This window comes from Puma concolor, chromosome B1 (genome assembly GCF_028749965.1).
Source record: "Puma concolor isolate L17-30 chromosome B1, mPumCon1.1.hap2, whole genome shotgun sequence".
NCBI lineage: Eukaryota > Metazoa > Chordata > Mammalia > Carnivora > Felidae > Puma > Puma concolor.
Window position 1 is genome coordinate 191,445,514 of NC_141670.1, and position 26,711 is coordinate 191,472,224.

The following is a 26,711-nucleotide window of genomic DNA, read 5'->3' on the forward strand; positions in this document are numbered from 1 at the left end:
TTCTTGGCATATTTGCCTTCCTATCTATAAAGTATGATGTTATGACGCACTAAAATAATAGTTATTGAAAAAAGATACATGCTTTTTAAGATAAGAGTGCTATCTTGTTGACCTATATTCAACTTGGACTTCAATTTAGCATTTAGACAATTTTCTGTTCAATGGGTAATAATTAGTCACCCATAATTAATAATAAGTACTTATGACTTTCCTTTAAGCATTACTTTAACTTTCCTCTGGCCAAATATTAAATGTTTTCATTGGACTATTTATTTTTTTCAAATTATATTGGATTCTGCTGTGTTGGAGTAAAGGTAGTTTTAAAGTTCAAATACTGTCCCACAGAGGTGAAACTCAAGAACTGAGCATAAGATGGGAATTGTAGCAAGCTCCACAGACAAATGTACAAGTTTAGATCTACTTCTTAACCAGTAAAGTTGGACATTTGAAAGCTGCATTCGTTTTCCAGGAAGAACAGAAATAAAATGCACTAACATTAGTTCACTCATATGCTTTTAGTTACTATTGAAAATTTCTCCTAAAACTTATAGTATTGAGTGAACATTATGCCTGCCCCTTCCTTCCTTCCTTCCTTCCTTCCTTCCTTCCTTCCTTCCTTCCTTCCTTCCCTTTCTTTCTTTTTCTTTTTTTTCTTTCTTTCCCTGTACTTCTTTCTTTCTTTCTTTCTTTCTTTCTTTCTTTCTTTCTTTCTTTCTCTGTACTTCCTTCACTCTTTCTTTCCTTTCTTTCTTTCTTTCTTTCTTTCTTTCTTTCTTTCTTTCTTTCTTTCTTTCTCTCTTTCCCTGTATTTCCTTCTCTTTCTTTCTCTCTTTCCCTGTATTTCTTTTTTCTTTCTTTCTTTCTTTTCTTTTCTTTTTCTTCTTTCTTCCTTTCCTTTCCTTTCCTTTCCTTTCCTTTCCTTTCCTTTCCTTCCCTTCCCTTCCCTTCCCTTTCCCTTCCCTTCCCTTCCCTTCCCTTCCCTTCCCTTCCTTCTTTCTATGTGTAGCCAGAGCTAGTATCAAATTAGTGAAAAAATCAGGGAAAAATAATGGAAAATAAGGTAACTGTATTTGCTTTTTTGATGCTCCAGGGCCTGCCTGATATAATATCATCAATGGCTACCTTTCTTCCTGAGATGGTAAAATATGAGGTGATAAGGAAAGGTGGAAACATTCTTTATTGTACTACACATAGTTAATGTTATAATCTGTTATCCTGTAAGCAGGTCTTTATGTTTTTAACATGGAAGTAGGAAAGATATGTCAGCTCACTGGGGTGGTTAAGGGCAATGTAGTTGCATACTGGTTAAATTTCAGTACCCATGAACCCCTCAAGATACAGGGGTCTAGACAAACATTGACTCCATAATTTGGCTCCAATCCACTCTGCTAAATCCTAGGAAATCCTATTTTTTATTTGCTTTCAGGTATGTACCCTTAAAAGTCCCAAGTGACAAAGCAATAGTGTGGAACAAAATGGTTGCCTGGCATTTATGATTTCACTTCTAATCAGATGAGTAAATTAAATTGCCTTATGCTTGCAATTTTAGGCTTTGTGTGTGTGTGAGAGAGAAAGAGAATTAAAAAAATGTTTTTAATGTTTATTCTTGAGAGAGAGATTGAGAGAGAGAGAGACGTGAGCAGGGAAGGAGCAGAGAGAGAGGGAGACACAGAATCCGAAACAGGCTTAGGCTTTGAGCTGTCAGTACAGAGCCTGATGCGGGGCTTGAACTCACAAACCACAAGATAATGACCTGAACCAAAGTCAGACGCTTTATGTATTGAGCCACCCAGGTGCCCTGAGAGAGAGAGAGAATTTAAAAAGGGATGTGTGTGGATGTGTGTGTGTGTGTGTGTGTGTGTGTCCATGTGATATCTACGTTTTGGAGAAGAAGTGGAGAATGGTCATCCAGGAAACCTATCATTATTTCTTCAGAGAAACAGAGGTTAGTGAATGAAGTGCTATAACTTGTGAATAAAAAAACACTGTATCTAAGGGGCGCCTGGGTGGCTCAGTAGGTTGAGTGTCCGACTTCAGCTCAGGTCATGATCTCGCAATCTGTGGGTTCAAGCCCCGCGTCGGACTCTGTGCTGACAGCTCAGTGCCTGGAGCCTGCTTTGGATTCTGTGTCTCCCTCTCTCTCTGCCCCTCCCCTGCTCATGCTCTGTCTCTCTCTCTCTCTGTCAAAAATAAATAAACATTAAAAATATTAAAAAAAATACTGTATCTCGTAAACAGGTGTCTTTTTCGTAAGAAGATGACATCTAGTTCTTGGATTGCTTCTTCCTGATTGTGTCTATCAGGTCCGTGTGGGGGAGAGTGGCGTTGCAAATGGCCAGGTTCTACAGCTCTACTAGTATGAGCTGCAAGGGATCAAGGCAGGAGTGATGCCCACTCCCCTCAAAGCCCACTCTCGAGGAGGAAATATAATCACTACTTACTGAACACCTGTACATGTGGTTTTTCTGAAGAATCTGATGTAGTGGTAATGTGACCACATATCCTGGCTTACTTAGGACGGTCCTGGTTGATACCCGTTGTCTCAAGGTAATTACCAATAGTGTCCCCATGCACTCACACAGATGACTTCATTTGAATGATAAAAGTTATGGTCACCTTGTAGTGGAACACTAGAAGCAAGATCATCAGAATTGATGCTCTGTTTGGAGTGAGCAGTGAGCCAGCATAAAGAGATACCGGGGAGTAAGTACTCTTAATGGGCGAGATGAAATTTGGGTCGCTGAGTTATTGCTTGGAATGGCCTTCCACAACTTACTCAGTATAAGACAGTGGTCTGGCTGCAGGAAAGTGAACTATTTTATTGTTCTGGGCCCCAATTCTTCATTGGTAAAATGATCTTCTGGAATTGAAATTGTGCAAGGTCAACTGTGGCTCTAAAACAATCTCACACACACACAAAAAGGAAAATGCTTCTACAGAGATGGATAATGCAGGTAGCAAGTTAGCTGCTCAAAACATATTGCATTCAGTGGTGAAAACAAAGTGTCAGTATGTGCTCTGAGCCCTCTGAGGTTGTGATTCCGTGATCTTATTGAAATGAGGCAGAAATCTCAATGAACTTTGATGGTTGTTATGGGAAAGGGTACCTGCAGTCAGCCTTGCCCCCTGCTTCATTTTAGATCTATGAATGTAGCTGATTTTAATGTTCCTTCCTTCTTGAACACCAGGGGCCCTTCCTTTTATCTTCATTTATCCTTCTGGCATCTTTGTATAGAGACCGGTGTTAAGGGGCGCCTGGGTGGCTCAGTTGGTTGAGCATCCGGCTTCAGCTCAGGTGGTGATGTCATGGTTCGTGAGTTTGAGCCCCGCATCGGCTCTGTGAAGACAGCTCAGAGCCTGGAGCCTACTTTGGATTCTGTGTCTCCCTCTCTTTGCCCTCTCCTGGTTGCACTGTCTCTGTCTCTGTCTCTCTCAAAATTCAACATTAAAAAAAAAATAAAAAAGAAATGCCTGTGCTAATGCTAGGAGTAAAAGGGTGAACTATTACAATAGCAACAAAATTATATTCCTATTCTCATGGAGATTATACGCGAGAGGAAGAGGAGAGAGATGTTAGTCAATAATTTCAGAGTAGTTATAAGATTGCTGGTGTGATAAAGGCCAAGTGGAAGATGTCATGGTGCTTTAGGAGGGGGACTGACCATGTGGGAAGTGTTTTTAAAGAATTCACACTGGGAGGGGAGAGTGAAGAGCAGGGGAGAGGTTCTGTGTAGGAGGCTGTATTCATGGAAAATCTCAGCTCTGAAAGAGTGGGAGTGAGTCTGGGAAAACAAGGCACCAGAGGAGGTCACAGAGGCCGGCAGGGGCCACGTGGTAGAATGTGCAGTGGGTACCACTGAAGGGTTTTTAAGTTGGAGGATGGCCAGATGATACCTGCACTTTAAAAAGAACATTCTGGTTCCAGTGAAGGATGGACCACAAAAGGGCAGATAAAAATGGACGTGACGGATGATTCAACTTGCACTTAGGTGGCAGTGGATGAGATGGACGGCCTGGAGAGATGTTTGGGAAGCAGAATTTATGAGAATTTGTGATGGATTGGATGTGAGTAGGGGAGAGAGAGGGAGTCATCTCAGACTTCTAGGTTTACTTTTCAGTGACATAGAGAACACCTGAAATGACCAGGTTTTCTGGGGCAAAATCAGTAGTTTAAAATATAGTGATGTGGTGTTATGGGTTAATTTGTGTCCCCTCTCTCTGTCTCCTAAAAAAGATATGTTGGAATACTCTGGTAGCTCAGAATGTGATCTTATTTAGAGATAGGATCTTTGCAGAGATAATGAAATTAAAAAGAAATCATTAGGGTGGGCCCTAATCCATTATGGCTGATGTTCTTATAAGAAAGAAACATATGACATAGAGGAAAGATTGAAGAGACACAGGGAAAAGATGACCCCACAGGCCAAGGAGAAAGGCCCACATGGATTGTTCCCTCAGAACGGTCAAAAGGAACCAACCCTGCAGACACCTTAATTTCAGATTTCTAGACTCCAGAACCATGAGTCACTAAATTTCTGTTGTTTAAGTCACCCACTATGTGGTACTTTGTTACAGCAGTAACAGCAAACCAATATAGGTGGTAAATGCTAAATTATTAGAGAATTATAGCGGGGATAAAACTTTCAATTTATGCCATATTTCATTTTTTATTTTTGACTCATATCTTTTTGCATTCCTATTTCATTTCATGTGGCTGTCCTCTCCTTGTCCTAAAATTTTCTTTTAGGTCTCTGAGATACTCTAACAGATTCTGGAATAAGTGATGCACAAGGAGAGGGAGTAACCCATGACCATGACCTCTGCACTGCAAAAGAGTCAAGGTCCAGCAGAGCACAGCAGAGTAGGTGGGCTCCACATTTGCTGCGGGGCTGGAAGTCTCCCTGCAAAGCACTGTGTCTGGGTGAATTTGGACCAGTTCCTTGGGCCTCTCTCCAAGCGGAACTGGTGTTATCAGTTAGGGTCTCGCTAACAGGGAAGGCTGCCCAGATGGTAATGAAGATTCTCCTCCTTTTAGGGTATTAAAGGTGACAAGGGCCAAGGGAATCCCAAACTACTGTGTTTGTTGAGAGGGAGAAAAGTGAGTCCAATGTCTTATTTCATCAACTTTACAACGAATTGGGAGATGGGCTTGAACTTTGAATGAAAGCAACAACTAATAATAACTACCAAGTATCTATATTATTATTACTTAAAAATAATAATGTTTTTTATTAAATTATGTCAAAGACATCAAAGCTCATGATAAGTGGAGGATGCCTGTGTTGAATCTTGTCACTAATCATAATTTACATTTCCCCCACACGTTCAAATTTCTTAAACATGCCTTTTCTTAAAAAATACTGGTTTAACTCATGACATTGTTGAAACATTTTATCCATAGTGATTCTTTGGCAAATCAATGAATAGTGAAGATACTATATAGTTCGTAGGAGTTAACATTAATGTTTCCTGAAACTGATAAGAATAGTGTAAAAGGAAATCAACCACTAATAATTGGATTAGTTTACATGTACCCTGGTGTGAAAATTTCTGATTTGACCAAAATACAAAGCTGCTTTAGTTTAATAATTTTCATAATAAAATGTTGAGAAGAAATATTTTGAGATAGACCCATCAAATGATTCAAGGACATGCATGATAATGCATGATAAAGTCCTTACTCTGGAGAAGTTACAATCTGGAAAAATTACAGAAGAAAAAAAGACTCCTAATTTTCCAGTATTCCTTGGGTTTCATTTAGTGACTAAAATATGGACAGCATACTGGGGGCACCTGGGTGGCTCATTTGGTTACGCATCTGACTCTTGATTTTGGCTCAGGTCATGATCTCATGGTTCTGGTTGGTGGGATCAAACCCTATGTCAGGCTCTGTGGAGAGCCCGATTGTTTCTCTCCCTCCCTCTCTGCCCCTTCCCTGCTTGTGCATTCTCTCTCAAAAAATAGATAATTTTTCAAAAAAACGACTTAAAAAATATGGACAGCATCCTGGCTTAGAAACTCGCTTAAAAACTTTACTACACAGTCCACAATTCATTAGTACCCCTGATGGGATTTTTCGTCTTGGTAAAGTAAACTAAGAAGACATTTTTGAAGAGTTATCGGGGTGGGAGGGGTAGGGGGTACAATTAGTTGACGTCTGCCTGCCAAGAAATCTGGGCAGCAGCAGGTGTCACCTAGGCTTGTTCAGACCTCAAGGACCGCTGAGCAGAAACAAGGTTGGTTATTTGGTCCCTGGATTAGGATTTCTGAAATTTTTCAACTTCAACTCACTCTCCTTAAAATATTCATCTGTTTTAAAAAAATTGTTTTTTTAACGTTTATTCATCTTTTAGAGACAGAGAGAGACAGAGCATGAGCAGGGAAGGGGCAGAGAAATGGGGACACAGAATCTGAAGCAGGCTTCAGGCTCCTAGCTGCCACCACAGAGCCTGACGCAGGGCTCGAACTCATGAACTATGAGATCATGACCTGAGCGGAAGTCGGACACGCAACCAACTGAGCCACCCAGGTGCCCCCAAACTATTCATCTGTTTTAGGGGCACTGGATGGCTCAGTTGGTTGAGCATCTGACTCTTGATTTCAGCTCAGGTCATGATCTCAGTTTTGTGGGTTTGGGCCCAGGGTCAGGCTCTGCACTGGCAGCAGGGAGCCTGCTTGAAATTCTCCCTCTCTCTCTCTGTACCCTTCCCCTGCTTGCACTCTCTCATTCTCAAAATAAATAAATAAACTTCAAAAAACATTTCCGTTTTATACCAATAAAGCAATAGGAAAAAGTACATTTGAATTATTAAGTATCTCATTTCTATTTTCAAAAGTTAAATTATAGGTTATAAATGCAGGTTGAGGATGTCTACAAGAAAAACAGTTTTAGATACGGGTACACAGCATTGCTGGAACACTTAACCGTTGCTAGTTTTTTGCTAACATAATCAGATTTAGTTTCTTTTTTCTCTGAGACAGAAAAAACAACCTCAGAGTCCGTTCTGGGAATCCTGGGTGTATGAAGGGGGAGAGGAGGGTTCTGGGGCTGCAACTACAGGCTGTTCTTGTTCCTATTTATAAATTCTTACCAAACGAGTTTTTTTTTTAAATGCAAAAGGATCATTAATACTGACAATAATAGCAAAAGAACTTATGACAGCAATCTGAATAACTGAACCAGAATTCTGGTGTTAAACTTAATCTGTTATGACACTGTCACATATACTTGTGACAGGGGAGGAAATCTAGTTGAATTCCTTATAGAATCCCCAGGACACAGAGTTTTGGGGGGTCAAGCGCATCATTGTTCAAATATTTGCATTTTGAGTTCTTGCTTGGCTCAGGAAAATCCTGAATGATTGGTGATCATTTTATCTTATTTGAACTGGTGCAGCAAGGGAAGGTATCCAAAACAGTAACCTGCAAGTTGCCTGGCACAAACTAGATGCTCGATGGCTGTCGAAAAATGTGAAAGATGGCACTTATTTGATTGCTTTTCAAGGGAAAAAAAAAAACTTTAATTTTTTTTTAATGTTTATTTTTGAAAGAGAGAGAGACACACAGAGACAGAGTGAGAACGGGGGAGGGGCAGAGAGGGAGAGGCAGAAACAGAATCTGAAACAGGCTCCAGGCTCTGAGCTGTCAGCACAGAGCCTGATGCGGGGCTCAAACCCACGAAGGGTGAGATCATGACCTGAGCCGAAGTCTGACGCTCAACCAAACTGAGCCACCCAAGTGCCGCAAGGGAAAAAACAAACAAACAAACAACAACAACAACAAAAACCTTTAAACACATTAATGAAGGAGACCCAGAGATATGAAGAACAACCTAAGGCAGAGCAGAGAATAAGGAAAATCAGTAGCAGATTTGTGTTCTGAGATCCCAGCCTGAGGGATTGCTTTTGCAGGCGGGACTGGATGCACAGCCTGGTGGACTCTCTGGTATCTGTATAATCTCATCTGCCAAATAATGAGGGTTCCAATTGGAAACAGACAGGATGAACTCAGGAATGGTAGGAGTGTGAGTGTCAGTACTTAAGTGACATGTTTGAGAAAGGGAAGATGAAAGGATCTGAATGTTTCTCATTACCAAAATTTTAAAATTCCATCCAATTCCTATAAAAATTTGTATATTTCCCATTTGTTCTTTATTCCTATTAAAAAAAAAAAAAACACACATTCTCTCTCCTCTTAACAGATCTTTCAGTGTAGCAAGGAGATGGATAAACTGAGAAGAGGGTGGACACAGTTGATGGGATTCTGGGAGTCATCCCAGGACCTGTTAATTGAACTACACCTGCAGGAAAAACATTTCTATTTTCTCCTCTTTTGCAGAACCAGTCCAGCTCTCTTTGTCACATCTTCTGCTCAAGGTTATAATCCCAGGCACCAGAGCATATTAACATGAACAGATGCCCAGTCTCTGATCTGAATATTCAGTATCCTTATCAATGGTGATGGTAATAATTGACTGTATTCATCACTAAGAGTGTGCTGTTATTTCTTCTTACTTTTTCCAAAGAGCCAACTCTTCCTGAGGATCCTTTTTAATAATATGATGCTTTCTTATTTGTGCTCACTATACTGAAATCTGTCCTATCAATTAGAAAGTCCATTGACCTCTAAAATATGATGAATAAGGTACTCAGATCATTTCCACTTCTCTAAACTTAATTAAATCCACTGGTTTGTACAGAAATATAATGAAAAGATCTTGAGGGGTTGTGAATTCTTGAAGATCCAATAGTCACTGATAAATGTCCTCTGAGTGCAAAAGGTGTGCAAAATGGACCATGGGCAGAAGGGATACATTGCCACAAAGTAACATCATGAGATAAAGTGAATCATACTTCAAAGTAGGAAGGCTCAGGAAAATACTCTATACATTTGGATAAGATATTTCAAACAAGGAAAATCATCTTCTGTTCTCGCTTTTGTTCTAAATAATACGAAAGGGGTTGCTCCATAATGTTTTGTTTGCCAGAAAGTTTGATTAGTCTTCATTCTGAAAAAGATTATCTTCACTTATCAACTAGTAAAGGAACCATATTATGCTGTCCACTTTCTTGGAATATGAGAGATGATGGCTTTGTACTGGTGAAATAACTGACCCAATTTGAACTTGAAGTACAGAATCAAAGCCAAAGAGTTTGCCTAGTAGATGTTTTATGCATTTAAAAAAGTCACGTTTGGTGCTTAGCAGTGTCCAGCATAAGGTATTTTTAAACATCTTTTGAGTTTTTAAAATGAAAAATTTACCTCCCCTGAAAATAAACAGAAAAGGAGGTATTTTTCAGTACTTCCTCTTTAGAACACTGGTGTCAAATAATGTGGCCAATCCCAACAACTACTGAAACCTTAGAAATATTTAACACTTATATTCAAGATAAATAAATCCAAATTAGATTGAATAAGGCTTGGTTAAGTTAAACTGTTGTTTTGGGCTCAGTGGACCTTGCCTACTAACTAAAGAGCAAGTAGGACCTGGTGTTGAAAGGTAGGAAGATGAAAGCAAACCACACAATCTTGTTAGGCTGCCAGAGCATTCTCTCTATTAAAACAGACTGCAGAATAACGGGAATTGACCCCCCAAACCAAGAGCACACTGTACACACTGTATGTTAGTCAACCTGACAATAAATTATATTAAAAAAATAGTGAAAGAAAAAAATTAAAAATAAAATAAGATGAAATAAGAGAACCAAAAAACAAAAACAAAACAAAACAAAAAAAAAAAACCAACCAAAAACCACCCAACAAACAAAAAACAGACTGCAAGCGTGATTGCAACTATATTGATCTTGAAACAAAGACCTTAAACATCTTGAGGCAGAATTAATAACAGGCAATCACTATTATTAAGGATCATAAAAATTTAAAAAATATAACAAAACCTAAAAAAAAAAAAAGAAAAAAAAACAGTCAAATCCAAGAGCTCTTCAGCATTCATTATTTCCTTATACTTCAAGTCAAGTGGGTAAAGAGAACCAGAGACTTATTTCTGAAGTCTTTCCATTTGAAATGTGCATGGAAAACAGAATTACAAAATAATAATTTGAAGATAGTACTTTATCCATTCATCAGTTGATGGACATTTGGGATCTTTCCATAATTTGGCTATTGTTGAAAGAGGTGCTATAAACATTGAGGAGGGCACTTGTTGGGATGAGCACTGGGTGTTGTATGTAAGCGATGAATCACAGGAGTCTACCCCCAAACAATAAATTATATTAAAAAATAAATAAATAAAAATAAAAAATAAAGTAATACACAAATTGTGGAGATCAGAAAATACAGAGGTATGTAAAGAACATGTAAATTTTGTAATGCAGAAACTAACCAAATCATGTAATGTATATAGAGAAAGAGTTGAAAAAAAAAAGAAAGAAAGATAGTACTGAAAAATATGGGAAGAATATATTATGCATATAATCTACTTTAGGTAGGAATTTCTTTATCAAAATTCCCTTAAGGATTCTTAATGCCATTAGGAATGGCAGCCCCTGAGGTTTCTGGAGTATAGATATTTAACACTGTAAGGTGTTGTTCCATACATTCTTATTCTCAGGCATGGATGTGAGGTGGGACAGATGTCATTATCCTTGTTTCCCAGAAAAAAAAAAAAAAAAAAAAAAAAAGACTGCCAGAGATCCCAGAGTTGATAATATTAACTATAAGGATAAGAAATCTGAACTTTTCCCCTTAGCTACAAAAATTCATCAGTACCCCACCAGCCTTATATGGAAGGAGGTAGCCTAAAAATCAGCGGAAATAGTTTTGCAGGCATTGATTAGGCACTGTCTTTTTTTTTTTTTTTTTTTTTTTTAACTTGTAGATAAAATAGATTGTTTGCCTTCATTTGAATTTTGTGGCTACAGCTTTATTCTTTTCAAATGCACATGAAAGACACTTATGTACAGAGAACTGAAGAGACAGCAGAAGAAAAGCTTGTTTATCACAAACAATTAGGCAGAGCCACTGAGTGATGGGAAATGGTTCCAGGCCTGGAAGATAGCAGCAGATAGGAGGGAATTGATTCCAGTGGAAGCCTCCCCACCCCAAATCCCAGTGCATGCCTTGGGGTCAGTTAGACATTAGTTTGCATTCAGATCCCTACTTATAAGGTGTGCATCCTCGGGTAAGTGTTTTTTCATCTTTTATACAAGTTATTGCTTAAATTTTTATTGTTCACATCTACAGCGTTCTTTTCAATTAACAATATGTCACCTAATTATGGAGCTTCTTTTTATTTAAGAAAGTTGCTGTCTGCTATACAGAAGTTGAAATTTAATTTCTTGTGAGGTTTTGGGTTAAAAAATAGAGCAAAGTTTGAGTGCTTTTCAAAGCAAATTCACTCAGCAGGAGATTCTTGGAAAGAGAAGGCATCTTTTATAAACACAAGCATGAAATTTAGTCAACGTAGGAAACCACACACTGCCAATCTTGTTCCTGAGAGTATATATAACTATTTATGGTATATTCCTATAACAGAACAATTGCTATTATTACTCTGAGATAGAAGCAAACATTAAACATCCCTGCCCCAGACCACCAATTACTTTAGTACTTTTAAAAAGAAAAGATGACATCTGATCAAGGATGTTATTGGATTCGTTAATCTTCAGAGAACTGCACAGGCTATATTTTAACATTCTAAAATATGAAGCCATTTTTTTTTCATATTTTTCAACTTAACTCTGTACGTAGTAAGAGTTAAGTGACCAAACACAGCATATCACCTGAATAATGCAACAGAAAAAACAATGGAGTCCTTAGCAAGCAGAGACAAAGAGAGCTGCTATTTAATGCATTCTATGTTAGCCCTATCATCCTACTGCAAATGTTTCACATATAATCAGAAATGTCAAGACAAGCACATATTGTGCTTTTAGGACACTGTGCCTACACATGACACTTGAAAACGTCCAATCAGCTGAATGAGTAAAAATCCAATGTTATTAGTAATAATTCTGAATCTTTAAGCTAAAATTTCACAAAGATTTCATGATAATTCTCCAGAAATGCCTATCACCCTAATTACTCTAGGACTTCCTTTCCTGGGCCCTGATATTTTGGGGGATCTATTTGGACCATATTGATGTCTATGATTAGATATAGGTCTTTTTATGCTTTAAAAATACTGCCTAGTAGTTATGACATTTTATACTGTGTTTGACAATGTGACTCTCAAAATCAACCTCTTGGGCTTTGTCATATTTATTTCATAAAATGTTTTAATAAATACAAATATCTTCCAGTATTTTACATGTTTCAAATTACTAAAGGTGTTAGTTTAATGTCATGGGAAAATTCCCAGTATTAAAAAATTTTTATATCTACACCCTATCTCTGTACTGAATGACCTATGTTTTTCATTGTAAAAGTAATTCATGTTTGTAGTATCTTTAAAGAGTAAAAGCATACAGACAAGTAGGAAGTAGAAAACATTCATCTTTCTTTTTAGCCACCCCTTCTTCCCAGAGAATTTCAGAGCCTTCTGGAAATTGGTAAAGTGCACTTCAGATGCCCTTTTTACAGTGTTTGGCATAGCTATGTGTATGGCAAGGATCTGAATGACTGATTTGAGACACTGGTTTCAGATTTTGTCAACAGTCTTTTTACCGTGTACACACAATAACATCTGTGTAGCTTTAAAAGAAAAAAGGGAAACTAAAATGAAAATCATAGTAGACTTAAAAGGCAACTAACCTTTTTCCACCTCATTCAGATTAGCAGCTGGCAGCGACAAAGACAGAAGAGACAAAAGACTTTTTACATTGCAGTACAACAGCAGAGCACACGAAGCCAATGTGCGGCATTAACAGAGAAGCCAAGGGTGAGAGCAAACTAAAGCAAGGCTCAGATTTCTTACCTACGGCAGGGCCACACGCACAAACATGGAGTAAAGGAGGCAGAAGGTAAATGCCATCCCAGGCAGCGAGAGGTCTGCATCTCAACGAGTTCATTTAACAACCAGCAGGTTTACTTTTTAAGACGTGCACTTCATGGTTTGTGTGTGGGCATCGGAGGTTCGGAAAATGAAGAAATAATGGCACAAAATGGAAAAGCTAAAATGGTCTGAATATTTTCCACAAAATACTTTCTAAGTCCTTACATGCCCAATTTGTACGGAAGCTTTCATTTCCTGAACTGATGTCATCCCATTAAGTAATACCATGGTTTAGACTGAGACCAACTTTGTGTCATCTTTGTATATGGTCCCATGAGAATAGTGTTAGGAAGCATAGTCTTGATGTAGCTGATCCAGGGTTCTGACTCTTAGGAAACATGCGAAAACATGTTTTTCGATTCAAACAACTAAGTTCATACCAGAGCTTGAGAATAAGTGTCAAGTTTTTCAGCTTTGCAGGGATGCTATATACACAATTTTCATTTTTCTAGGTTTTGAGCTAATATACTTTCTAATTTATAACTTGAGGAATTCCATAAAAATGTACCTCCAAGATATGCACTCTTTTTAGGAAGGATATAATAATGATTAAAAACAAAAACAATTTTGCAAGCTGAAATTAACACCCCAGACTGAATTTTTAAATTATTTAATTATTCCAGAGTCCTACTTCCTGAATCCTTAGCATTTAAATTTAAAATCCTTAAAATTTAATTTAAAATCACAGTGAATTAAAATTTCCAAAATTAATCCTCTGAAAAATACTAGCAAGCAACAGTCATATTATGCAACTAGAAGGACAGAGGATGGCTTGAGTTAGGTAGAAAAGAATAGTTTTGGTAACCCAGGTGGGGAAAGTATTGCAAAGATTAGATAATAAAAAACAATATTGACCCTTAAAAATTATGTTGTCAATCCCTGCAGCAGGAAAGAATGGAGAGTTTTCTCCTCTAATAAATCAATCACTATTTACTGTGGTGTTTTGGTCACAAGGGCTTAAATAAATTTAATTTCCCAATGGCAGTTCATTCTATAGTACAGCCTACCTATCACATAGTAAGTTCTCTGTCAGACTGCTTTCGGGTCTTTGAATTTCCTCCGTTAGCAACATGATGTCCACTTCTGAGTCTTGACACAGGTGCCAAAGGTAAAACCTTTCACCATAATAATTTACAACCTTTTCCCATGAAGTTTTATTTGTTCCTACTAACCAGTTCACTTTCTCATTGTTTGCCTCTGGGGGTACAGAGTAAAACATCTCCAAACAGAAAAGCAACTTCTGACTTGAGTGATTTTTAAACAATGACAACATGATTATATTCCCTGAGCACAGCACGGTTTCTCTTCCCAGGTCTCATACTCATTAATCAGATTCCAAACTTAAATCTGAAACAATATAGCCACATTATTAAAAAAAAATCCTCCCTAACTGCAGGCTTGGATGAAGTGTGATATGAAACTCTAGAGTCCAATTTATACTTCCTATAATTAAAGGCCACTTATGTGCCACTCGTTTCAAAATCTGCAGATGGTTGCTTGATATTTTGTAAATGAGCTCATTTCACATGTGGACCAAAATACTACAGCTAATGGGTGAGTATGTGCCCAGTTTAGACATCTGCTCTAATGCCAACTGTCAAACTCCTTGTTGTCCCCAAGACCCAGCCCAGTGACAGTGGTAATATCTCCATGTTTTGTACACTGTGAGCTTTCTACTGAGTTCGGTATTTTTGTTAATTCTTTGCCCAAATTAAGGCAAACCAGTATTTGCAATAGCTATGACTAAAAACATCTAAGAGTCTCAGTTCTTGTTGAGAACCGTGATTCTGGACAGATAGTCATGGCAGGTTCCCACATGATGGCCTTTATAGATGTCACATTTTGGCTAAAAAGTGGTTTTGCTAAACTTTGGGGTTTTTTGATGTGTTTCATAAAAAGAGATCTGACACGGGGAAAATGAGGCTTCATAACACTTCTAGAGGAAGTTGCAGTGAACTGCATCACTTAGGATGGAGAAAACGTGATCAAGAGGAGAAGGTACAGGAAGGAAGCTTGGGAGAGAAGGTAAGGTGAAGACTCAAAAGAAATGGGTAAGAAATAAGATAGAGCAAATCTAAAGCCAACCCCTCTCCAAACCAACTGAGAAGAGTTTGCCACCTTCTGTAAATTATCATAAAAAAGGCGTCTAAGAACCTGAATACGAAGTGCTTTCAAGCCTCGGTTTTCATCAGGGCATATAGATAAATTCTTGGTCTCTGTGCTCAGGAGCACACTGGCTAATCCAAATGTGCTTGAAATGCTTAGGTCTAGTTTAGCCTGGTCAAGTGGAGGTTAGTTTCAAGAGGCTTCCAAAATTAAGCCCTTAAGATAATGATTAGAACAATGAGAGGAAAACAGAACTTCTCTCTCCTAAGAAGGTACTAGGTAACAGATTTTAATGCAAACATCGGGCTTCTTGTTCAAGTCTGAGTTAGCTCAGCCAAGAAAACTCAAATTCTCAGGGTAGCTCCAAGGGCCCCAGGATCTGTCTGTGCATGCAGGCCATTGGCAACTCTCTGAGGTGTGACACAAGTAATATTAGTGTGAATGTCAAAGCTATGTAGCACCTACACTTCCCAACCATTTTAGAATGGGTACCTGTTGAATATATTTGCTATCCTTTATTAATGTGAAATATCAAAGAATTCAAACTAGTCACTAAGGGGTCCAAGGCTGCATATATGTAATAGAACAATTATGATACAACATGTTCAAATTCCTACTGGAAACTTAGTATATTACACTATATGACATCAGATGCTTCACTGGTGTGAAAAAAAAACCCAAAACAAACAAATATGGAAAAGGCAGGTTCAAAGACACTCAAACAAATCTGGGATATCAAAATAGAATGCTTGTTTTTTATCTAGCCTTTTCCCATCAGGAAAAGTACTTATTGAAATGCAAAGTTTGTGTATTCCATAAAGCTTACATTTCAATGCTACCCTGACAAGTCTCTGGGAAAGTGAATCATACAGATGTGCTCTCATCTTTTCATGTTTAGAGATGTTAACCTCAGTCATCTACCCAGTTATCTTATCCTCTGATATTCTTAACTATGTATTGAATCATACGGAAATACATAGTTAATGAACAATACCCATCAAAATGAAAATGGTTACTTTGAGCAGAGTCACAGGATCTACTTCCCCATCTTTTCTTGTAAATCGAATGTGTAACATTCTCTTTTCTCCATCAACTTTAAAACTAAGTGGTTTATTAAGGAAACGAGACAGCAACTATTTCACTTCTTATTCATAGCCACCAAAATCCATCAAAACAGATATATTGACATAACAGGGTTAGCCGAAACTTGACATTGCCTTTATAGCAAATTGGTTTGTGCAGGGAAGTTTATCAGTTCAGACCGAGTTATGAAATTTATCACCTTAAGACACGAAACGTCAGGAAAAAGGTGATAATCATGAGATTATCCAATGTGCTCAATATCTTCCTGATTCTGTTTTATTTTGAAGGACAGGAGTTACTAGAGGAAAACACTCACTAGTGAAGAAACACCTAGGGACACAAGTAATCTCAAATGCTTAATTGTGTTTTGACTGTGAAAAAGTGGCCTCTTTTCCATATGTATTGGTGGGTTGGTTTGCACAGGAGAGGTGCTTTACCTGAAAATGCTTACAGTTGTGGGAATAAAAGCTTCAGAATGGTAACTTTTGCTGTGTAGCATGACTTTATGTAGATGTCTGTGGTTTGAACTTGCTGCATCTTTTATTTGGTTGATCCAAACCATTTTTGTCTGTTATTCACATTACATCTAATTTTCAAAACACCTACCGGTTATGGAATAATACAATGCTTACTATATGCATACGACACAGGGCCACTGATGCTTTCAAACAGGTACACTACTGATGGCACAGCATTTTCGCTTCTCCTTACCTGTGTACTCAGGTGGGCAAAGGCACGTGTAGTTGTTAATTCCATCAACGCAGGTAGAGTTATTTTCACAATCGTTATCTTCACAGTCATCAACATTGACTTCACAATTTTCTCCTTCAAATCCATCAGCACAAATACACCTGAACGCCAGGGGAGAAAAGACCAAAAAAAAAAAAAAAAAAAAAAAAACCACGAAAATAAAACAGAACAAAAAAGCACGTCCTTGGTACATTTAGAACTATATAGTCTAAATACTGAAAAAAGCTAAACATGCTCATCCATTACAGACATTTTAACTGTTAGGAAATTAAACTTTAAAGTACTTTTAAAAGACATGTAGTAGGCATGAGTTTAAAGTAGTATCTCCCAAATCAGAAACAATTTGAAAAAAGAGAAGCTTTGCCGGCTGCAAGATGGCAAATAGCCCCATAGTCCTATAAGTCAATATATCCAATGTATTTGCAGGTCTAAAACACAAGCAAGGTTTACAGCCCTAGATACACTGATCTCAAGTTGTGCTCTAATAAAATGATTCATGCTTCTCTGCTCATGAATAAGGAGCAACTGGGTCTGACATTAAATTTTTTTAATAAACTAAATGTTTATTTAGTTTTGAGAGAGAGAGAGGGGGAGAGAGCATGAGCAGGGGAGGGGCAGAGAGACAGCGAGCACAGAACCTGAAGCAGGCTCCAGACTCGGAGCTGTCAGCAACGAGCTCAATGCAGGGCTCAAACCTATGAACCATGAGATCATGACCTGAGCCGAAGTCAGATACTTAACACACTAAGCCACCCAGAAGCCCCGGTTCTGACTTTAAAAATTACACCACTTTCCGGCGCCTGGGTGGCTTACTTGGTTAAGTGTCCCACTCAGCTCAGGTCATGAGCTTGAGGTCCATGAGTTAGAGCCCCATGTAGGGCTCTGTGCTGACAGCTCAGAGCCTAGAGGTTGCTTTGAATTTTGTGTCTCCCTCTCTCTCTGCCCCTGCCCCGCTCACGCTCTCTCTCTTTCTCTCTCTCAAAGGTAAATAGACATTAAATAAAATAAAGAAAAAAATTACAACACTTTCTATCCTAGCAGTAATGTCTTCCATATCTCAAAGCAAAAAAAAAAAAAAAAAAAAAAAAAAAAAAATCTGAAAATAAAATTACATCTTCCTTGTCATTATAAAATGTAAATGTTCTCTTTAAGTCTCAACAAATACAATATTTTTCAATGACATAAAATGTTGTACATTTATTTTCAATAGGTATCAGGATAATCTTTGAGTAAAGTCTTACTGAAAAAAGAGACCATTTCATAAGAGAATGCAGAAATGAAGAATACTTACTGTAAAAAGTGATATTTCTAACAAGCTATGTAGTAGATTAACATTCTTATGTGAAATTATTACTGTCATTATAAGAACTCTATTTCATAATTCATGAAGTACATCTGAAGTAATTGTACTGTATGATTAAATAACTCCAGATTAAAAATGTTCACAGCATGTTTGTCTACTCATTTTGTGGCCTGGAAATGAATCATTAATTTTCTGTTCCAGAGGGACCTACGTCTTATCATTACACACTGTCTGTGAAAGCAATACACAAAACAGATGAATATGCATCTTGAAGTAGGAGACTACTGGCTATTAATTAGCATAATAGAGCTACTACTCTGTCTTGACCTAATCTGACTATATGAATCATAACGCATGCACGTGCATATGTTTAAAAATTCTTGATTTTATAGCATCCTGAACTGGGAATACTGTAATGTTTGTTTTTCATATTACAATATCTCCGAGAAGGACGAATGCATATTGTTCTGATGAACACATTTCTGGCATTCTTTTAGGAATAACACCCTTTGATTTGAAAAGGAAAATGAGTGTTTGCTTAGTTATTCTTGTTCCAATGCTTCAGACAGAATATTAGAGTCCAGTGACCTACCAGAATCCATCTTTTTCTCCTTCCTTTAAGTGGCAAGTTCCTCCATGTTTACATGGGTTACTGATGCATGCATGAATAGGAACATCACAGTCCTGCCCCTGGAGAAGGAATGGCCAAGTAAAGTCAAGTGTAAACAAAGCAGATCTCAGTACATAGAGAAAACACAATAGAATGACGAGGACCCACCGAAGAAAGCTATGTTTTCAGATGATGTCTCCCTTAAAAGTTTCTACTTACCTTGAAACCATACGGACATGTGCAGCGATAAAAGTCAACTGGGTCATTGTTACAGGTGCCATCATTTTTACACGGATTTGATAAGCAGGGATTACATTTAGCTAGAATATTGACATCCACGGGACCTGAAAATTAATTTAAAAACATAAGAAACTGATTCCTTGTATTTTTAGTTCACTTATTTACATGCCTTAATATAACAGTAGATTTTGTACAAAAAATATTGGTCACATATCTATATGTATTTCTCTTCCGTGAATAAAATAGAAATCTGCATCATCATATAATGTTCAAGAATGCAACAGGAGACCATCTCATTGAGAGCTGTGGTGAGACTGTCCAACTTCAGAGTGGGACTATGGGTTGTGATCTTAGGTGGTAAGCATCTGATGTTAGTGATGCAAGTGTCACGGGGTTGATCCCCTCAGAGGTTAACTAGTCTATGTGGATGCATTCCATGACCATTGCCTGCACTTAACTTCAGTCAGCTGTCATGGAAATGCATACCATCAATCCCAAAGAGGACTGTGTGTGTGTGTATGAGTGTGTGTGTCTGTATGTTGGGGGATATGTGTGAAGGTTTAATGAATACATATAAATACATCAGTGCAATTAAAAACACAATAGGGGGGCCTGGGTGGCTCAGCTGGTTAAGCATCAGACTCTTGATTTCGCCTCGGGTCATGATTTCATGATTCTCTCTCTCTCTCCCTCTCTCTCTGCCCCTTCTCTACTCTCGCTCTCAAAATAAATAAATAAAATAAACTTTAAAAAATACAGAAGTATGCACCTGCCCTGATAGCATTAGTTCAGTAGTGTTATTTTCACACAGGAGAGAGAAAACAGTGCCACCTTTATGCATATGGAAATAAACCAAAAATATAATTTCCATTATCTCTTCCCTCATATCCTCTTGGTTCAGTATGCTATCACATTAGCACGGCATGTGGTGGGTGAGATGTCTGTATCTTCCTCTCCAAGAAGAAAACACCATTGAAATCATCTTCTCTTGCAATCTCACTTTTTGGGAAACACATTTTAAAAATCTCCTGATCCATGAAAGGTTTAGATTAAATGCAGATTCACGTGCAACCATTTTTCTTTGGTTGCACATATTCATTCCATAAATGGCTAACAACGTGGAAACTGTACTGTCTTCAATAAAATTATGATCCACTGATGCTACGTTTTGCCATATTTTTGAGCGCTCAAAAATGCTTTTGGCAACGGAGGAGGACAATAGAAGAGTGACCTATTCATACATGTAAAATGCAAATATTTTATAATATAATAATGAATCATGTTTCTGTCATCACCATCTCTCTGTATTTCTTTATCCTCGCTGGGACAAGCAGCAATAATTCCAGCTGCACATTTCATCACACGTTATTTCCAGCAAAATCATCTGAGTGGGCTGTACAGCATGCCCCTCTTCCCACCATCACTGATCTAACCTTCTAAGGTACCTCCAGCTGAAAATTCTATGGTTTCTGCTCACATAAACTATCTTTTGTCAGACTTTTTCTGCAGATCACAGTTTATGTTTGTGAGTTGTCGGTCTACTGACAGAAACAGAAAGAAAACGTGAATTATCATAGTCGGCTTAAAAACCCTTCAGGGGTGCCTGGATGGCTTAGTCAGTTAAGCGTCTGACTCTTCATTTTGGCTCAGGTCATGATCTCAAGGTTCGTGTGTTCCAGCCCCTGTTGGGCCCTGTGTTGACAGTGTGGAGTCTGCTTGGGATTCTCTCTCTCTCCCTCTCTCTCTGCCCCTCCCCAGCTCGTGCATGTTCTCTCTCTCTCTCTCTCTCTCTGTCTCAAAATAAATAAGTAAACTTAAAAAAAAAACACCTCTTCATATCTATGTATTGCCTTATCCTGGAAAATACCAGTACATACTCATAAAATGGTGTAGGAGCAAAATCCTAAAGAGGATAGTATTCTGTATTGGTCAGAGTTTCTATTAACAAAAACCCTGAAAAAATTCTACAAAGAGATTCCTGTTTCTTTTCTGACCATCAGAGAATGGACAACCGTTCTGGGGATGACTTTATTAATGGAGGGGGGTGGTATTTACTCCTAGCGACTCCTCTGACACTAGGGAGGCCTTGCCAGAAATCTCTTTGCTTTCTCTTCATAACCAGAGTAACTAATGCAGTCTTTATAGCAAATCACAGCTGGGAAATTGCTGGGATGAATATCGAAGTGATGCTCTGAGACATTTAATTTCTCACCCCCGTTCCAACTTGTTTATCAAATAAATTTAGCTCTTCAGCACAATGGAGGAATCAAAGGTGGCAGTTAGTTAAGGCAATACGTTAAATTAAGATAATAACCAACCCCCCCCCCCCACCCCCAGCCCCAAACAGCCTTGTGTTGGCTAACTGTATCAGGTTTGGAATCAACAATAGAAAAGGAAGTAGTGGGTCCCTTAGCTAGGTTAGAAGAAAGAAGAATCTAACTTGGAAAAAAAGGCATAGGGGGAAATAGTAAGAATGTGCACCAGCAAAACAGAGCATCAGCAAATACGAGGACTGTAAACGCTCATCTGGCCGCTTCCCAAGACCTTGAGGAAAACTGTCTCTTGGTCTATTTAATGCTTCCAACCTTGTAAGCCTGCAGTTTGAATAGAGGAGTTCAGGGTTGGCAGTCTCTGTGTTTATTCTGTGGAATGTGACATTTTTCAAAAATCATGTTTGAGTATTTAGATGAGAAGCCAGAGGTTGTTTCAAAAAAAAAATTAAATACATTTTGAAGAATGTAATAGAGTATGCAGAGAATCACACTGCCAAACTGGAGTCATCCCTGTCCGGTTTAGCACAGAGCCAAGATGCATTTAATAAATAGCCAGTGAACTATACCTAATCTATTAATCAATAAGGACCAATTTCTCCACTTTTTTTTTTCCAGGACCAAATGTAGTTTCCTCTCCTGCTCAACTATTTTCATTACCTGGAATTTCTTATGGGGATACCGAATGGGATCATTGCCCCCTTGTATATATTCAGTTTAGCTAAAACTAAAGGAATCGAAATGACATTTCTCATGTTCACAGGTTGCTCTTGATGTATTTTTTAAACATGTAAACTGTTTTGGTGGCATCATAATTAGGATTATAGCTCTAAAATACTGGGTTCTAACTCCTTCTGGTCAGTAAAGTTGACTACTACGGCTACCACTCTATCTGCTTCTGTTTTTACAAACCCCTCTTTTTAAAAAAGTTTGTTTTAATGTTTTTATTTACTTATGAGAGAGAGAGAGAGAGAGAGAGAGAGAGAGAGAGTGTGCACAAATGGGGGAGGGGCAGAGAGAGAGAGGGACCCAGGATCTGAAATGGGCCGATGTGGGCCTTGAACTCACAAACCATGAGATCATGACCTGAGCCGAAGTCTGGACACTTAACTGTCTGAGCCAGCCAGGTGCCCCTCAAACCCCTCTTTAAAAGTCAATTCTTCAAAGATAATTTCTTATTCCCAGTGCCTGAGTTTGGTGAAGGGTAATTCAAAAGACTGTGAGTTGTATCCATTCCAAATAGTTTCTTAAAATTTTTTAAATGTTTATTTATTTTCATTTTATTATTTTGTTCTTTTAAATTTGTTTAATGTTTATTTATTTTTGAGAGACAGAGAGAGCATGAGTGGGTGAGGAATAGAGAGAGGAGACACAGAACCCAAAGCAGGCTCCAGGCCCTGAGCTGTCAGCACAGAGGCTGATGTGGGGCTCAAACTCACAAACCATGAGATCATGACCGAGCCGAAGTCAGATGCTTAACTGACTGAGCCACCCAGGCTTCCCTCCAAATAATTTAATAATATCTTAAAAATGATATAATTTTCTTATTTATTTTGTCTTTATTACTTATTTTATTTTCTTATTTAGATTATGATTCCACCCAACTAAGCATCCTTTCTATAATGTGATTTTTAAATCCACCTGGTTTATCTAAATCTGCTCATTTCTATATTCTAAGTCTTCAGAATTATATCTCTTATATCTAGCTCTCTTCTCTCATCTGTCTCCCCATCATATTTTGCCCCTCTGCTAAGCCTTTTATTTTCTCTTTGCCTTCATTCTGTGAATCATTTTCCACCCAGGATACTTTCTCTGAGATCCCTCCTGCAAAGCTCTTATTCAACGGGAATGACATCTTTAATCTGTTTCTATAACAAGAAGATGATATCAGAGCTAAAAAGAGATGCTAATTAAAGTCACAATAAAATTGTAGAAGAGCATAACTCTTTGGGAACAAACAAATAATACATGTAGAATTTTGCACACTTGATTATTCCCAGATGAAAGAAGATGTCCCGGGATTGGATTTAGACAAGTCTCTTATCATAATGCAAGTAATCTTGGACAGAGAAATCTCAAGCCCATCAAGCTAAGTTATTAATCTAGATTTGTTAGTAAGTGTGTGGAGTTAGGGTAATGGCAGTCATCTCAATGGGTTGCATTAAATGAGATGGTAATGAGTTTTGAGTACAAAACATAGTGAGAGCAAGCACATAAGCTACAGGAAGTTCTGACAGTCTTCCCTAGACCTCCAAAGAGAGTTGGTAGGTAGCTGAAAGGAACACGAGTGGTTCACTTAGAAGGAGAATAGAAGTCTTCGTCTGCTTGTTTACTCCAACTTTAGCATAGACAAGGGAGAACTAGAGCCTGCTATTTATTCATTCATTATAGGTTCACTGACTACCTTCTGTCGATGCCAGGGGCTGCTGAAATTTGGGCCAAGTGTAGGGACTATTATTATCAAAACCATGGGGAAAGGACAGGGGGAGCTGAGAGATAATTATCCATTGGGTAACAATACCCAGAGCTAATGATTTTATGTGTTTAAGTAGACTGCAACTGCGATTTGTAAGTTTGACACAAGTGCCGGAAACATCATTAATATTAAGAAGCAGAGTTTTTTTTATCTTGCATTGCTGCTTGGCAAGGAACTGCAGCTTGCTTGCTGATATCTTCACCAATCTTCAATCTTTCCACCTGCCCAAAGTTAACTGGTCTAAAGAATTTTAAATTATTGCCAACACATTAGTCCTCTTAAGATGTGTGCCACAGAGGAGGAAAAAAAAAAACAACAACTAGCTTCAAGAAAACAGAGTTTCCTAACGTCCCTGAAATGAAAGACGTCAGTCTAGGATAACTAGGTTGATTTAAGAGTTAGCCTTGACTTAAGAGAGTCCTCTAGCATCAGCTATATGGATTGGAAGTGCATTTAGCCTACTAATTCAAAGGGAAATTGAGCCAAAAGTTTGGTTAACAATTTGTCTTTGCCAGTCACTTTAATCTTTAACAGACAAACTGCTGGACCTCAAATCCATTAAAGCTTTCAGGCAGACTTGCTTACTTGACTGAAATCACTACGTATGCACCTGACACCAATATTGCCACCCACTGAGAATTGCACCTCACTTTGATTTATTACTAAAAGCTCCAGACACAAATTTCTAACTATATCTCAGAATCTGCCTTCATTCTGGCATCTCTTGGAAATGTAAGTCAAGTAAGAGAATCCTCTAGCACTGTGCCCTTGTATAAAGTCAAAGGTACGTCACAGACAACTCAGGAAAAATGTAGGAGATATTTGATGTTGGGCATAATTAACTAAAAGGAGGTTTTATTTCAAACTCCAAAACTCTAAGCCCCACTTGCTATTGCACTGCTGCATCTCTTAAACATTATTTTTAATAACATTCCATCATTAGGTCATTCACTTATCGAATATTTATTGAGGATCTAATTTGTGCCAGGCAGTAAGCTAAGCTTTGGGAGTTCAAAGGTAAGTGAAATGCTGAAGCTTCTGGAAAATCTTACAGTTAAGTAGCAGACACATGGGTATCTCAACTATAGAATGCAGTTATAAGGGGATGTGGGAAATGAAAATGCATGTTTTGGAATATGTGTTTTAAGTTTCTGTAAGTCTATAAGGGGAGGAATCACTAGGTGAGTGGGAATATGAATCTGAAGTTCCTAAGAAAAATCATGGCTGATATTTGAAGCTGTGGGATTGAAATCAATTATTTAAATAGGGGTGGGGAGGCAACCTCATGTATGTCAACATTAAAGAATATAAGAAAAAGATGTCAGCAAAGGAATGAAGAGGCAAAGAGAATATACAATAAGAAATGACTACCAACTTCTAAGATGAAAGATAAAGATGATTAAAAAAAGAAGCCATTGAAATTGGCAAGATGGAAATTGCTGGAATCTCTTTATTTTCACTACTGTGTTGGGGATGGTCAACAGATGATAGGGGGTTAAAACCTTATAAATTTGAGTTCCATAGATGATTTAACAAAAACACAAAAGCTGCATATTATACCTCTGGGATTACTAGGCTTAGCCATTTGGTACATACACGTGTGAACTCAGGCAAATAAATGAACTTCTTGAGCCACAATTAAATAGAAAAGAACGATAATTATTTCATGGAACTTGATCATATCAGATTGAATATGGACATACAATATTTAAGAACAGAATATGAATCGTTGGTTCTCATCACCTATTAAATAAATGTCAGTTACAAGTTTTCCAGTGTTTTAAGTTTTCAAAGGGTAATTAAAAATCGTCCTTTTTTTTCCTTAAAGTTATTTGCCAAAAGCAAATACCTATGTACAAACCTGAAAATATTTTCTTTGGCCAGTATGCAAATCATAATCCCCCCAAAGCTAAGATTGTTTCAAAGCTATAACTATGTGTTGGTGGTATTAAATTTGAAAATGTAAAAAGTATTTGACCCAGTTCTAAATATTACTTCAAAACTGATTTAGTGAATTTTTCATTACTTATAGTTTGGATTATTTATTTATTTATTTATTTATTTATTTATTTATTTATTAACGGTTATTTATCACTGAGAGACAGAGAGACACAGAGCGTGATCAAGGGAGGGGCAGAGAGAGAGGGAGACACAGAATCCAAAGCAGGCTCCAGGCTCTGAGCTGTCAGCACAGAGCCCGATGCAGGGCTCGAACCCACGAACCATGAGATCATGACCTGAGCTGAAGTTGGACGCCTACCAACTGAGCCACCCAGGTGCCCCATGATTGTTTGATTTTGAAATATGTTATTAGCATCTTGGATATATACTTTTATTGCCAAACCTCCATATTGTTTTGAAATTATAGATTTAAATGTATCTATCAGTAGAATATAAACTGTATAAAGACAAGGGTTTTTCTCTGTCCTGTTTATGACATGACTATATTCTTAATACCTTGGAACTGTGCCTGGTGCATAAAAGGAACTCATATAATATATGGTGAATGAAAAAAGGAATATATCATTCATTTCCATTAGACTGTTCACTCTTTGGCACATTTAAGTGTCTGATAAATGTCTGTCAAATTAAAAGTGAACAATTTAGCTGTCTGTATAGCTAAGTATTTCTGAACCAAGAACAAGAAACAGAATATTAGAAATTCACAATATCCTGAATTCCACAGGGAGAGAATTTCCACTTTACCGCAGACTTTTGGATCATTCTAACGTCACTGATATTTAAAAGATGAAGACTAGACATCTGGGTTTTAAAGAAAAGTCATGACCATCTGCTTCCCACTCAAGAATGTTCTAACCTGGGTATTAATTAAATATTCTCTGATAATCTATTTCATCCAGTTTATTTATTTCCCGTGTACCTGAAACTATGAGATAATACCATAAAGAAAATATTCTAAA

At 37.8% G+C, this 26,711-nt stretch overlaps 1 protein-coding gene across 9 annotated transcripts in view; it reads right to left on the reverse strand.

Annotated features, from left to right (window-relative positions):
- SLIT2 (slit guidance ligand 2) overlaps positions 1 to 26,711 on the reverse strand; it is a 375,863-nt gene that overhangs the window by 33,504 nt on the left and 315,648 nt on the right. For 6 of the 9 annotated variants that reach the window (XM_086705341.1, XM_086705338.1, XM_086705340.1 and 3 more), the window contains 4 exons: positions 19,024 to 19,148; positions 18,787 to 18,884; positions 16,853 to 16,992; positions 12,712 to 12,738 (listed from right to left, as the gene is read on the reverse strand). In XM_086705341.1, the coding sequence (XP_086561467.1) occupies positions 12,712 to 12,738; positions 16,853 to 16,992; positions 18,787 to 18,884; positions 19,024 to 19,148 (390 nt within the window). The remainder of the gene's footprint in view (positions 1 to 12,711; positions 12,739 to 16,852; positions 16,993 to 18,786; positions 18,885 to 19,023; positions 19,149 to 26,711) is intronic. The other 3 variants (XM_025922049.2, XM_025922047.2, XM_086705336.1) reach the window with 1 other exon arrangement.